Source organism: Malus sylvestris, chromosome 4 (assembly GCF_916048215.2).
Source record: "Malus sylvestris chromosome 4, drMalSylv7.2, whole genome shotgun sequence".
Lineage (NCBI taxonomy): Eukaryota > Viridiplantae > Streptophyta > Magnoliopsida > Rosales > Rosaceae > Malus > Malus sylvestris.
In genome coordinates, this window is record NC_062263.1 from 30,969,297 (window position 1) to 30,983,062 (window position 13,766).

Here is a 13,766-nt window from a genome sequence, read left to right on the forward strand (position 1 = left end):
AGAGAGATTATATTCACATGTCCCAAATTACTTATCCCGTACTTTTTTAATTTTTTAATATTTTTTACACACCACTAACATTTGATAAAAAAAATATTAAAAAATTAAAATGATGTGAGAGAAGTAATTTGGGGTATGTGAATATAATCTTTCAGTGGTTTAATATTTGAAGCTGCTATGGAGGGGGATCCAGATCCTCTCCGAATCTAAGGATCCTGAGCCTAGGGATCAATTGATTCGGCCCGTTAAAATTTGATCAAACGACTTTAAACAGAAGGTCACACTAAAAATTATAATAATTATAACCGTTGGATCAAATTTCAACGAGCTAGAATAATTGATCCTTAGGCTAAGGATCCTTAGATCCGGAGAGGATCTGGATCCCTATGGAGGAGCTGTTGTGCCTAGGTGGATGTCGATTGTGATGGAGGAGTTGGTGGGGGAGGTCCTCGATGACCATACTTAGTTTTATTTATTTGTTACTAGTTTTTATGATTATTAAATGAGTCAATGCTTAGCATCAACTTAGTCGTATATAAAAGTTTACAAAAACTTTGACATTGTTGTTTTTTTTTTTTTGCTAAAACATTTTTGTATTATAGTTTACAGAACACTTAACTGCTTTATTTCATAGTTGATTATTCTCACAACACAACAAAAACAATTTTTTTTTTATTTAAGAAAACACAACAATACCAAACTAGCCCTAAGTTTAGTGGTTGTTTGTGAGTTAGATACCTAATTATCATGGTTCATTTTGGTTCCGGTCTCTAATCAACTTAATTGTTAGACTAAAACCTTATTTGTTTAAATATTTTGATCGAGGTCCTCTAAATTTTGTTATGAGATTTAACTCATGCATTTATGCATTTAATGTCCCACAAATTATGAAATTTAAACAAATTCAAATAATATTTTAAATTTTAATAAATACTTGAAAATAAATATTAGAAAAATATTGTTCTTCACAAAGTTATAGCAAAGAAAATAATGTACCCACATAATTATTAACATATTTAAAAAAATAACTACTAATATATTTTAAACATAAAATAAATACATATAATTAGCATGGATACATTTAGTAGAATTAAAAATAGTACAAATAAATTAAAAAATATGTGTACAAATACAAATAAAACATAAAAAATATGGGCATAAAAAGAAATTAATATATGGGTACAAATTAAAAGTGAAAAGAAAATTGGTACAAATTAAAAAAGGGTACAAAATAAAAATAAAAATATATGATAAAAAATTTAGCCATAAATATTAAATATACCAAATGTAACATTTCTAACACTAAATGAATATATTTAGAAATAAAAAATATTTTATTATTGAAGTAATTAATGACGTTTATTAATATTTAAGGACCTTCTTGATCAAAAATTGAAAATGAATAAGGTTTTAATCAATGAAGTAGTAAAAAGAATAATGAGAACCTAATTTCTTCAATTATCATTAAGATGTAATGATGGCCTAAGATGGTTGGTGGTTAACATTTGCTCTAATATGAACATGGACCACATATTGTTATTGTGGTGTTGGGTTGTTACCTTTAGGGCATGCGAGAGGGGGAGGATGGGTCATGGGTGTGTGGCAATGTGGCATGCACTCACTACACAAAGAAAGAAAAGATGGAATTCATTAGTGGGAAAGTGACTGATAAGGATAAGCTAGCTAGCTAGCTAATAGTTGTAGTTGAAGTTGAAGTCTTGAAGGGAAGCTGGGAAGGGATCATTCATTCATTCCTTCCAAGTTCCACCAGAAAACGATAACTAGTAGATACTATTTTGTAGATAAATTAAAAAAAAAAAACAAAAAAGGACAAGAAGATAAATAAGATGAGATGATGAGAAACAAAAGGAAGCTGGACAAGGTCTGCGTAGTGCGTAGCCAAACAAACAAAAAGGAACAAAGGGAAAGCAAAGGGGATACAGAATCAATTGATTAATTAGCAATTGCCTCCCATCACTCACAGTCTCACACTTTATCTCTCCAGAGAGATAAAGCATTGGTCACCAGAGAACCTTCCCAATAAGGAAATTATTCGCTTCGGTGGCATCTCTGTGGGTGTGTGGTAACCCACAAGTCCCCTCCTCCTATCAATCCATCCATCCAATTTCAGACGCGCTTTTTCACCTTGCCAGTTAAATATTCTTTTTTCATACAGCCACAGCCATCAGTGCACCACCCTTCTCCAGAATAACACCTTCTATTCTATGACTTAGGCCTTACAACTGCATTGCATTTTAGTGTTCACTACTAATAAAAGTACAGAAAATTTCCCTCTAATCTTTGAAAATTCTCACTTTTAGAATAAAACCTTGTGTAAGATTAAAAATTAATTATAGTTCTTAACATTTAATTGTAGTTTTGGGATACTAATTAACTTGTATTAATTATTGAGTTTTTTGTGTGTTTAGGTTATCTATTGATTTTTATAAACAATCAAATTTTAATTTATCATTCATAATTGTTATTAAGTTCTCCTAATGACAAGAGTCACGTATCATCATCATCTATTATTTTTTTTGCATGTATAATTTCTCATATGTATATACTTATTACGTACATATATATTTAGATACTATAATTACATACCAATGCATTCATAAAATAAACCTAATGCATGAAGTTTTATCTTAAAAGACATTAGTAAAATAACAAGTGAACCATCTGTGGCTGAACTCTATTATATTATTGTTGTACTTTTTCAATGTGTGATTTGCTCCATGTATTTCTTGGCTTGTATTGATCGAGCCAACTTTAAACTCACAACAGGTTGATTGCTGGCCTGAATTCAATGGTTTAAAGTCTGTTTATACCATATTTAGGGCTTCCGTATTTAGATATTGTACAAATACTCGGAGGACTTAAATGTAATTATGTAATAAAGGAATGAGCAAATATGTAATAAGTGAGGAACCCTTATTCTATAAAATGACTCCTCACACTCACAATTAGAGGGGACCAATTCTTAGGCCTCTCACCCCCCTCTCAAAGCCTCACTCTCATTACAGCGGCTCTCACATTCTCTCTCTTACCTCTCAGATAAATACAATAATCAGTGTGGACGTAGCACAAATCTTGGGATGAACCACGATACATTTTGTGTTATTTACATTACTTGCAGATTCATGGTCAGATTTACGTTGTTTCAAGACCTCTGATTTTATGCATCAACAAAGTCCATAATATAGAAGCTTGGCCCGGGACCCGCTCTTTTGACCCCAATTTGACTCTGACCTACCTTAAGCATACTTAAAGCATAATATTTGAATATAATTTATATCAGTCTCTTTCCCTTTAGGGATCCCTTAAATAAACTTGTCTGAGTGATTCATTGTAGGGTTCAATTTTCAATGTGTTTTGACATTCCAACTATCTATCCAGGGTTGGTTTCGGTTCGGTAACTGAATTGAAAAGTGGTTACCGAATACCGAAGCAAAAAATCAAAATAAGAGGAAAAAAACCTAATCCTAAACAACAACAAAAATTGGTTTACCGAAAATCAATAATTTCGAATTTTATTTTTTTATTTTGGAAAACTGAAACAAAAAATGCTAAATCTTGAAACAGAGAGGGAGAGAGAGTGAGTTGCATAGTATAAATTGAGAAAAAGGTGACAAACGTAAGTGGTTATGATCGTCAACTGTTGAAACAAAAGAGATTTTTATCAAGCTGTTGCCGGACGAAGAGAGAGAAAGAGAGAGAGGTGGTTGACAGGTAGCTAATAGAGGAATGGGGTGGTGGAGGGTTGAGAAGGTGAAAAAGTCTGTGCAAGCTAGAGCTGGAAGATGAATTTGGTGACGAATTTGACGTTGCGGCTCAAGCAAATGAATTTGGAGGTATGGTGTGGTGCGGTGTGGTATGTGGTGTTGAGTCCCCGGAGAGGAAACAAAGAGAAAGAGAGAGGGTCAGAGTCGTCGAGGAGAGTGAAAGGGAGAGTTTTATGAGATCTAATCTCAATCAAATCCAATGACAAACATATATTTCAAATACATATAATTTTCATATGTATAAGTATATTCGGTTCGGTTCAGTATTATCGAACATATGGAGTTGTGGTCCCGATCTCGTGCCGAAGTTTTGGAAATTGTTCAGTTTTGATTGCCGGATGGTTTGGTATTATCGGTTAATTTTTTTTTCTAGTTGCGTTTGGTATGGTTCGGGTCAAGTTCGATTTTTTCGGTTATTTTTTTCAACTTTATTCTATCTTTAAGATTTTCTCTCAAAGGTTATCTCTACAAAAATGTACAAATATGAAACCATATTACCGTTAAATCAAATGATAGAATTTTAGTGTCATTTCTAAGAAGTGTATTTGTTATTTGGGTAAATTACATAGTAGCCCCTCTGGTATGAGGTCTATTACAACCCCATACAACATCTTTAAAACATTTCATTTTCATACCTCACATATTATTTTATTTCAAAATAATACATCCGTTACATTTTCCATCCATTGATCTGTTAAGTGCTGACATGACTGCCAAATGTGTGCCAGGTGGCAAAAAAAATAATTTTGTAATTAAAAAAAAAACCTGAATCTTATAAATAAATAAAAATATCAAAAAAAGAACCCGCAACCCTTACCCCCCCCCCCCACCCACCAAACCTACAACCCAGAAGAAGAAGAAGAGGAGAGGAAAAAAAAAAACCCATCTTCATCTTCCCCCGACCCCTCATTCCTTGCAACCTACCCCTTTCTTCCCCCTCCCGTCTTCCCCAAACCCACCGTGCACCCATCCTCCACCTCCTTATCCACACCAACTACCTGCAACCCATAAAAGAAAAGAAAAAAAAAAACTCATCTCCCTTTCCCTGCAACCCAGATCTCGTCTTCCCCAATAAGTACGGATTTAAGGAGTGGGGTGTGTAGAGGATGGAAGAGGATGTGTGTGAGGGTGGGTGCGCTAGGTTTCTTTTTTCCTTTTCTTTATGGGTTGCAGGTTGGGCTTGGGTTAAGGGAGGGGGAAAGAGGGGAACATGGGTGCGCGGATGAGGTGGAGATGGGTGTAGAGGAGGAGGGGTTGGTGAGATCTGGACTTCGACTGCGCGAGGGGGGGGGGAGGTGGGATATGGGGTTTTGCGCCGGGAGGGGGGAGGGTGGTTTAGGGGGATCTGGGTTTTTGGTTTTTTTTTTTTTTTTTTTTGTTCAAGGTTCAAGTATGGGGGAGGGGGTGGGGTGATGGGATCTAGATTAATTTTTTTTTTTTAAGAATATTCAGGTTAAAAAAATTATTATTTTTTTGCCACGTGACACACATTTGGCAGCCACGTTAGCACTTAACGGATCAAATGATGGAAAATGTAACGGATGTATTATTTTGAAATAAAATAGTATGCGAGGTATGAAAGTGAAATGTTTTAAAGATGTTGTATGCGATTGTAATAGACCTCAAACCTGAGGGGTTACTATGTAATTTACCCTTATTATTTTATTCAATGAATATTTCGTAACTTATTTTTACCATGCTACCATAGATGAGTTATTATATGTGGTGAGGTATAAATTTTCAGATTGCCCTAGTGCTAAATCTTTGTTAGCGTAGACGTAAAGGGGGTAAAATGGCTCAATTTTGACAATTTCAAGGGTAAAATTAGACATATTTAGTTTTAGCTGGTAAAATGAGGCTCAATGGCAGTTATAAGAAGCAAATCAATAAATAAGCCTAATTTTTATCAGGGTTGGTCCCTGAAATCGGGCATTCCAATGAAAATGGTCCTTGTTAAGTGTGATCAATTTTGATTTTTAAATCTTTTAAAAAAGTTTGTTTTATGATTATTAATCCACACAGAAGCATATGGTTGGATAGGTAGAATTCGCTCATGTGTCACATTATATATTAGTAAAAGAGTGGTGTTATTCAAACAATTATTTTTATCTCTTAAGCATTCTTTGTTAATTTTTTTTTAACAAACGATATTATCTATACTAAAAGGGATGAGGATGAACTTAGCCTTACAATGAGTTAACAATAATGTGATTCAAATTCCTTGTTCATTTTTGTTCTTCATTTTCTTCAATTCATTTATTTAGACAACCAAAAATTAAGAGACGTGTGTAAGAGATAAAAGATGCATATGGAACACTATCCTAATAAAAATAACAAAAAATTGCAGAATGACCAAATTAATTTAGAGAAATCATTTTAAAATCTAAATTGATATTGATTTTCTATTTCAAGATTACTTTGATCGAAAAGTCCAAGCTCAACCGTGATAAAAACTCAAAATAATATTAATGAATGTGTCCAGCCCAGCTTGATTGGGCAAAGGCCCAAATTTGAGATTTTGTTGCTTACGTTCTGCTTGGAAATTTCACTGAAAAGAAGACACGAAACAGAAAACGCCGTGCTTTCCCCACGTGTCTAATTTACTGGTGTCCCGGCGCGGCCATTCCCATTTCCCATTACCGCTCAAATGCAATGGCATTTGAGGCGCGAAAATCGAAATCCACCCATAAGCGTTATTTTGGAACTTTGGGAGGCAAAACCAATTTGGCGGGAGAAACAAAAAAAATATGACAATTAGAAGAAAATTTAAATCCTAAAAAAATAGAAAATTGTCTCGCTCATCGAAACCATTTTATATCATTTACAGAAAAAAATCTGTTTATTCTTCAAAATCATTTCTATTTAGCTCTTGGATAAAAAATTTGTTAATTTTATATATGTACTGCCGCTCTCTGCCTCCACTACCGTCACCCCTTCTTTTTCAGAAAACAAAAATCTCAAAGAAGGATTTTTGTTTGTGTGAATATTTTTCCAAAAGGCCATCTCTCTCTCTCTCTCTCGTTAGGGTTTCAGAGTCTTATATCGTTTTTCTTCCTAATCCCCAATCCAATTGACAGCAAACGGCGCCCTTATCCGTCCGGTTCAGATTCCGTGGGAGTTCGGGATTCGTATCTGTGACTTTCATCTGCGGTTTGACTGAATCGGACTTTTCTAGCTCTAGGGTTTTGAGAATGACGTGTGAAGCGGCGGTAATCGACGGCGGAAATGACCCGAGCAGCCAGAAATCTACCAACCAAGATCGGGTGAGGAAGACCCAGAAGCGAAAGAGGGCTAGCTTGGACCCAGAGTGTTTGGGAGTTGAGGCGAAAAGTGTAAAGGTTCAATCTTTTCGCAAGCAGCTTGATGGGTTGTTTGGGTACTACAAGGAAGTGATGGGTCAGAAATTAGATTTAGATCCGAAGCAATGTGTGAACAATGTGAACTCGATCATTGGGGCTTTGATCGAAGAGAGTGGGCTGCCATTGTCCAAGCTTGTTGAGGAGGTCTTTGACAAGGTCAAGAACCGAAATGAGGTTTTTGGGAATGTGACTTTGGCCTATGTGAAGAGCATTGTTCTCTTTGTTGGGCAAAGAGTGATGTATGGCGTACCGAATGTTGATGCTGATGTGTTGGAGGACGAGTCCGAGTCCTGTCTCTGGTGTTGGGAGGTAATGAATTTTTGTGAAGATTCAACATTTTGCCTATCTATTTCGTTCTTGGTTTGTTCAATTTGTGTATTTTTCTGAATTTGTAGTGATATATTTATGAACTTGTGTTTTGGTAAATCTAGTTTTGATTATTATTCTTATTGTGTATGTTTTTGTTCATGTTATATTGTATTTAGATTGTTGTTTAGGTCCTCATTTAATTGATGTTCCATTGTGGGCATTTTAGTTTGGTGCTTGGAGAGAAAAACCGAATACCCTTGCAGTTTAGCTTTGTTTCTGATTATTTGACAATTTTATGTTCACCCATAGCTTTTTGCTCTTTGAGATGTTACCTATAGGCTATAGCTACTGCTTTCTTGCTTGCTTGTGTATTGTTGGGCCGCCTACTAATTGTTGCTGTTTGTGAACTTTCTGTGCTGCAGTGTTTATCTAATCTTTGATTTAATAAGTTACTATGTTTTCTTATGTATTGTGTAGACAAGAGATGTAAAGTTGATGCCAGCATCTGTGCGAGGAGTATTGAATATTAGGCGTACGTGTCGAAGAAAGATCCATGAGAGGATTACTGCTGTTTCTGGTATATATGTGCCTCCTTAAATAGATGTCTGGTTTTGGTTGTCTTATGCAGTCCTTACAAATATTGAGCAATGATGCATAACTAAATCACATGAAGGTTGTCACCACAAAGCAGATTGCTTCACCATAATTCTTATTGTCTCCAGTGACATTCTCTGTCGCTATGGTACCAATATATTCTTAAAAACCTTGTAATGTGATACTTATTCTGTTATGCAGAATCAGAAGCATGCAATGGCTGGAGCGATTTACTGCATAAGTTGGGTTTCACTTAAAATAGACTTTTCAAGCATCAGGGAATTTAGATAATTGATCTAATTATTCCTTGTCCTTTGTGTTTTTGAAATTTGAGTGCTCCCTATATACCAAGGAAAAAAATCATGTTATGCTTTCTCATATGCAACTGTTTGTTATGTGTCTAGCCATACATAAACACTTCTCGAAGGCTAACCTAAACAGAGAGAAGTGTTCTGGGGGTGAGGGGTAGTCTTTCATTTACTTAATACAGATTTGGGTGTCAGAGGAGGATAAGATCAGAGAAAGTGGAAACTAGAAAAGAGTATGATGCACAAAATTGAACAATAAAGGCTGGAAGTGACTACTTACATTCATCTGCTTTAGGTTGATGTTTCCAATCAACAATCACAAAATTTGTTAATGCTTTTTAGGGGGCGTGCTCCCACATTAGTACGGATTATCTTTGACAATTATAGATTTGATTTCTTTTTTCTTTTTGGGTATTGACATACTGCCGAGAAATGAAATGGATAAGAGTGTTGAGTAATTAAAGCTGATGCAAAGTGGAGTTCGATTCTTTCATACACTGATGTGAAGTAGTACGCACAAACCTTTTGTGCCTGTTGATCTTGTTTCTTTAAGTTTTGGAACCCTCGTCTTGTGTCTTGTTAGTTATACACTATGTGCACTTGAATTCAGCTCAGCTCATTGATGTAGGTTTTATCTATTCTTTTTCCACGTGGCTATGAAAAGAAATATAAGTTGGTTTTTTCTTTGTACATGACTCCAGCCAGGCTGATTTGAACCGTTCTGCACCTTTAATTCCTGCACTATCATCTTCATTAAGTTCACTTGGGGTTTTTATTGTGAGATGAGTTACTGACATTTATGTTTATGTTAGGAATGACAATGGCACTACAAAATCCCGAGAACGACCAAAATTACATACATTACCTGATGAAGGCATCAGAACAGCTTGATAAAGCGCTGTCGGAGGAAAAGATTCGCTCGTTAATAGATCGCTTATCAGTGAAAAATGGTGCAGACGTGTATGTATATTCTGCGAGTATCAGTAAGAGTTTCAATTTTACATTTTAGATCCATTAAGGTTTTATTTTGTTTACCTATTTGTTGCAGGGCAAAGAAGGAAGCAAAAAGAGAAGAAAAACTACTAATTAAACAAATGGAAAGAGATAAACGAGAGGCTGAGAAAGAGAAAAAAAGATTGGAACGTGAGCGGCAAAAGGAAGAGTTGCAAAGTGTAAGTTATTTGTTGATACCTGTCGTGCTTTCTAGTTGTAGTGTCATGAACTTTAGAAGTATTTCAGGAGAAACAGTTAAAGCGGCTGCAAGGGGAGTCAGAAAAAGATGAAAAGCGTCGTGAAAAAGAAGAGTCTGAAATGAGGAAACTGCAGAGGAAGCAGCAAGAGGATGCTGAAAGAGAACAACGCCGTCGAGAAAAGGAAGAAGCTGAATTGAAAAAAAAACTTTCCATAAAAAAGCAGGCTTCAATTATGGAACGATTTGTCAAAAGAAGCAAAACGATCGTAGCATGCCAGAATGACCAATTCCTAACTAAAGCAATTGTCTCCGAATCATTGGGTAAAAACAGTGAAAGTATGCCTGATGTAGTAACTCAGTCAATGGATCACACTCTTTCATCTAATATGGAGATTAGTGCTGACGATATACGCAGGTTGGTATTATCAATATTCAAACCATATAACAATAAAGATGTACTCGTCTCAAAGTAAGATAGTTTCTTCACACATTGCAGGTCACACTTGTCTTCTTGGTGCCACGTTGGTTATGTTATTCGTTCAAACAGAAGCCAACACTGGGGCCGACGTCAGAAGCCTAAGACTGAACTATTTAAGGAATTGAAGCTCACAACCAGTAAAGAGCTAGTTCATGGTGATGATTTAAGCACGGAGAAACTTGCGGATAGATGGGGAGAAGAAGTTTGCAATGATAAATCATGTCAGACTAATACAGATTGTTCTCTTGCTGATGTTAAAAGATGCAAGCTGGGAAAGCAGTTGTTTCAATTTGATAAAAGCTGTAGACCTGCATTTTATGGTATATGGCCTAAGAAAAGGTGAGCTCATCTCCTTCATGGCATTTTAGTTTTTGGGGTGTGAGACTAATTGAGGTTTATTAAGCACATATTGTATGGCTCAGAAGAGTCTAAAATAGTCAACCTGCAGAGTGTCCACTATTTGATCATTTAACTTTAATGACTGCTTGACGTTTCAGACAGCAACATAGCGTTTGTCAGTTGTCAAGTAATTTGTTGGAAACATGCCAATGTTCACATACAAGTAGTTAAAACCTGCAGGCTGGCACATAATCTGTTTATGTTTGTGTCTATCTGTAGCTGACCCTAATTAGTTGGTGTCACATTTTTATTGAGCACTTCTGATTGGAAATTCTTGGGTACAACGGCAAAAGGGAAGCAAGAAAGTAGATCATTTGACCCCTTTACAGTTTTTATTTGTCTATTTTACGTCTAAATTTACATAGTGCATATTTTTGTAAATGCCATTTTTATTGTCTTTATGCAGTAGTGGAATTAAATCATGACATTTTATGTCTTATGTGATGTCTAGAATGCTTAACTGCTGTGTGCTCAAATATGACAATGATCATTTTTGTTGTAATGTAATGTGGTCTTTCAGTCATGTTGTTGGACCATGCCACCCTTTTAGGAAGGACCCAGACTTGGATTATGACGTTGACAGCGATGAGGAGTGGGAAGAGGTAATATGTGACTCTTTTCATACAATGTAGTTGATATGTAGGAGATGATTGTCAGTAACGACTAATGACTATCATTATCCAGGAGGAGCCTGGAGAAAACCTCTCAGATTGCGATAAAGATGACGAAGAAGAAAGCTTGGAAGAGGGTTGTTCTAAACCTGATGATGAAGATGAAAGTGAAGATGGCTTTTTTGTACCTGATGGGTATCTCTCAGAAAATGAGGTGAGAAATTGTGAAGTTGCTTTTCACCCTTATGATGATGCTTTGGATGATCATTGAGTCTGTCCACCAAAATCTGGTTGGTCTGCTAATGTCCTTATGAAGCCACTGTAAGCAGTCATGCTATAGAGTAATTCCATAGGCATAACGTTTTCCTTTCTGAATCTTTCTACAGTTCTACCTATTATTGATGAGTGAAATGTTGTCCATTCTCCTCACCTAAATTATCTTTATATGAAAGTATCTATTTGTGAAACTTGCTATTTTATTCATGCAGGGTGTACAGGTTGACAGGATGGAAACTGATACAACATTTGAGGAGACCAGAAGCTCACTCAGTATTAAGCAAGATTTAGAGAGTGAAAAATTCTCTATATTGCTTCGACAGCAAAAATATTTAGGGAATTTGACAGAACGTGCTCTTCAGAAAAATCAGCCTTTAATTATATCAAATATGGCGCATGACAAGGTCTCTTTGTTAAAGGCTGACGATCTTAATGGTACTCTTAAGCTGGAACAGATGTGCTTGCAAGCTCTGAGTATTCATGTATTTCCTGGTAGCTCACCTGTGGAGATATCAGTTGATGGCATACAAGGGGACGACCAAGAAGTTTGTCTTTCAATTGGCAATCGCTGTAGTAAATCAACCTCTTCCGTGACAGTTATACCAGAATCAGATTTGCCTGCAATAGTAAGTAGTGCATTTGTTTCTACAAATTAATTCAGAAACCATTTATGAGTGTTTCTGGTTTACATGAGCTGTTTCATTGGTACTGCATCCTAAACTTAGTCATAGTCTAAACTAATAGGAGGGGTTGGGGATAGCCTCATAAATAATTTTGCTTTGTTTAAATCTCCTTTTTAATGGTGCCAATGATTGGCTACTAAGAATAATCTGTGCAATTTTCAGGTGTCCGTCATTCAGTCATGCTCACAGAGCATCAATAAGGTGTTACAAACTTTGCAACACAAGTTCCCAGCTGTATCTAAGTCTCAGTTAAGGAATAAAGTGCGAGAGATATCAAATTTTGTGGATAGCCGCTGGCAGGTTAATGACTCTTAACTTGGTTAAGTTTCGTTCCCGCTCCTACTCACACACACACGCACAGAAACACACGAGGTCTTGAATAATTGAGATGTTGCAATTTGGTCACTTGGGAGTGAGATATGCCTCTTTGGCTCAGTCTTATATATGTAGGAAATTATGGTTTGCTAATATACGATCATCTTAATGCAGGTGAAGAAAGAAATTTTGGACAAAGTTGGCTTGTCAATATCTCCTGGTATGTGTGACTCTGTTCAGATGGGTAAATGCTACACTTTACATTTTTCAGATTACATTTGTACCAACTCTAATAGAGGTCGTTTACCATCATGAATCTGGTCAATTTATTTATTTGAGACTAATATTAGTTTGTGATTAGCAGAAAAGAGTGCTGGGCGGAGCAAGAATATAGCTACCTTTTTCTCGAAAAGGTGCTTGCCGCCTACTGGCAAAAGCTTTACTCCTAATGAAAATTCACCTCAGGTAGCCGGGAAGGCAAGTTCTGTGGAAGGGGATCAGAGTTGCACGTAGGAACATCCGTAGGTTCTTGTTTAAGTTCCCCGCTGTCTTTTGTAATATACGGGACGGGGGTATGTGGCTGTGTTTTGGAGAGTGGCATGGCATGTATTATAATTACTATATACTAGCAGCAGCATATATATCTGAAATCCCATATAGTAAAGGTGGGGTTTGGTATAAAATCTTAGTTTGAGAATTCAGATAGTAGAACAGAATCCACTTACCCGTGGTACAAATTTTTACCGTGTCTGATTAACAGCATGGTAATACTAATCCTCCTACCACCAACCTTATTTTGGGACTAGGGAACAACCGAGGAGGGCTTGAGGAGAAATCAGTTGGTCGAAATGAAGACATGTATCTACTAGTGACTGACTTTTCAACATAATAATTAATTTTGGGGGTGGTGAGTCGTGTGTGGATTTGTAATGGGTAGGGGGGTATTGGTGGAAAAGTATTGACCATTGAATGAATTTTGAGAATTTGTTCTGTCCCAGAAGCTTTAAAGCAAAAGTAAAACCAATTTTGCTTGCTTGCTTTGTAGACTCGACTCGCTGACTTGTACTCGACAACAAAATTGAATTGGAAGGAAAATACAGGTGGGAGATTGTGGCTTTTTTCCCTTCTCTACCCACCACTACCAGGCAACTGTTAACCCATCCGACCGATTGCTAATAGGTTTTGCTTCAAAATTGTATTGCATGTTTTTGTTTTCAATCAATGATGAGATTGAATTGGATTGGATTCAATTCAACGAGCGTTTTAAGTTCAAAGTTGTTGATGCACAAAATCAGCGAAGACTTTGGTACAACAGAAAGTGTCAGGTTTTGTGACCTTCGCTTGGTTGCTTCGGTCACTAGTGAGGATAAGTACGTAAATAAATAGAGACAGAGAAGCAAACACAGGATGTACGTGGTTCACCCAGATTGGCTACGTCCACGAAGTAGAGGAATTCT

General features: G+C 36.3%; 1 protein-coding gene across 4 annotated transcripts; it reads left to right on the forward strand.

The window, feature by feature from the left end:
• Positions 1-6,645: 6,645 nt before the first annotated feature.
• Positions 6,646-13,006, forward strand: LOC126619704 (chromatin assembly factor 1 subunit FAS1-like). 4 transcript variants are annotated; one of them, XM_050288122.1, is made up of 12 exons: positions 6,646-7,453; positions 7,931-8,030; positions 9,168-9,315; positions 9,404-9,527; positions 9,604-9,962; positions 10,044-10,364; positions 10,945-11,026; positions 11,109-11,249; positions 11,524-11,937; positions 12,157-12,294; positions 12,484-12,553; positions 12,671-13,006. In XM_050288122.1, the coding sequence occupies exons 1-12, from the start codon at positions 6,977-6,979 to the stop codon at positions 12,820-12,822; spliced, it is 2,526 nt and encodes an 841-aa protein (XP_050144079.1). In that variant the 5' UTR covers positions 6,646-6,976; the 3' UTR covers positions 12,823-13,006. The 4 variants fall into 4 exon arrangements, with proteins under 4 accessions (XP_050144079.1, XP_050144077.1, XP_050144080.1 ...); XM_050288120.1 differs by having other exon boundaries at positions 6,649-7,453; positions 9,595-9,962; XM_050288123.1 differs by having other exon boundaries at positions 6,649-7,453; positions 9,595-9,962; positions 12,484-12,529; positions 12,674-13,006.
• The last annotated feature ends 760 nt before the right edge of the window (positions 13,007-13,766 follow it).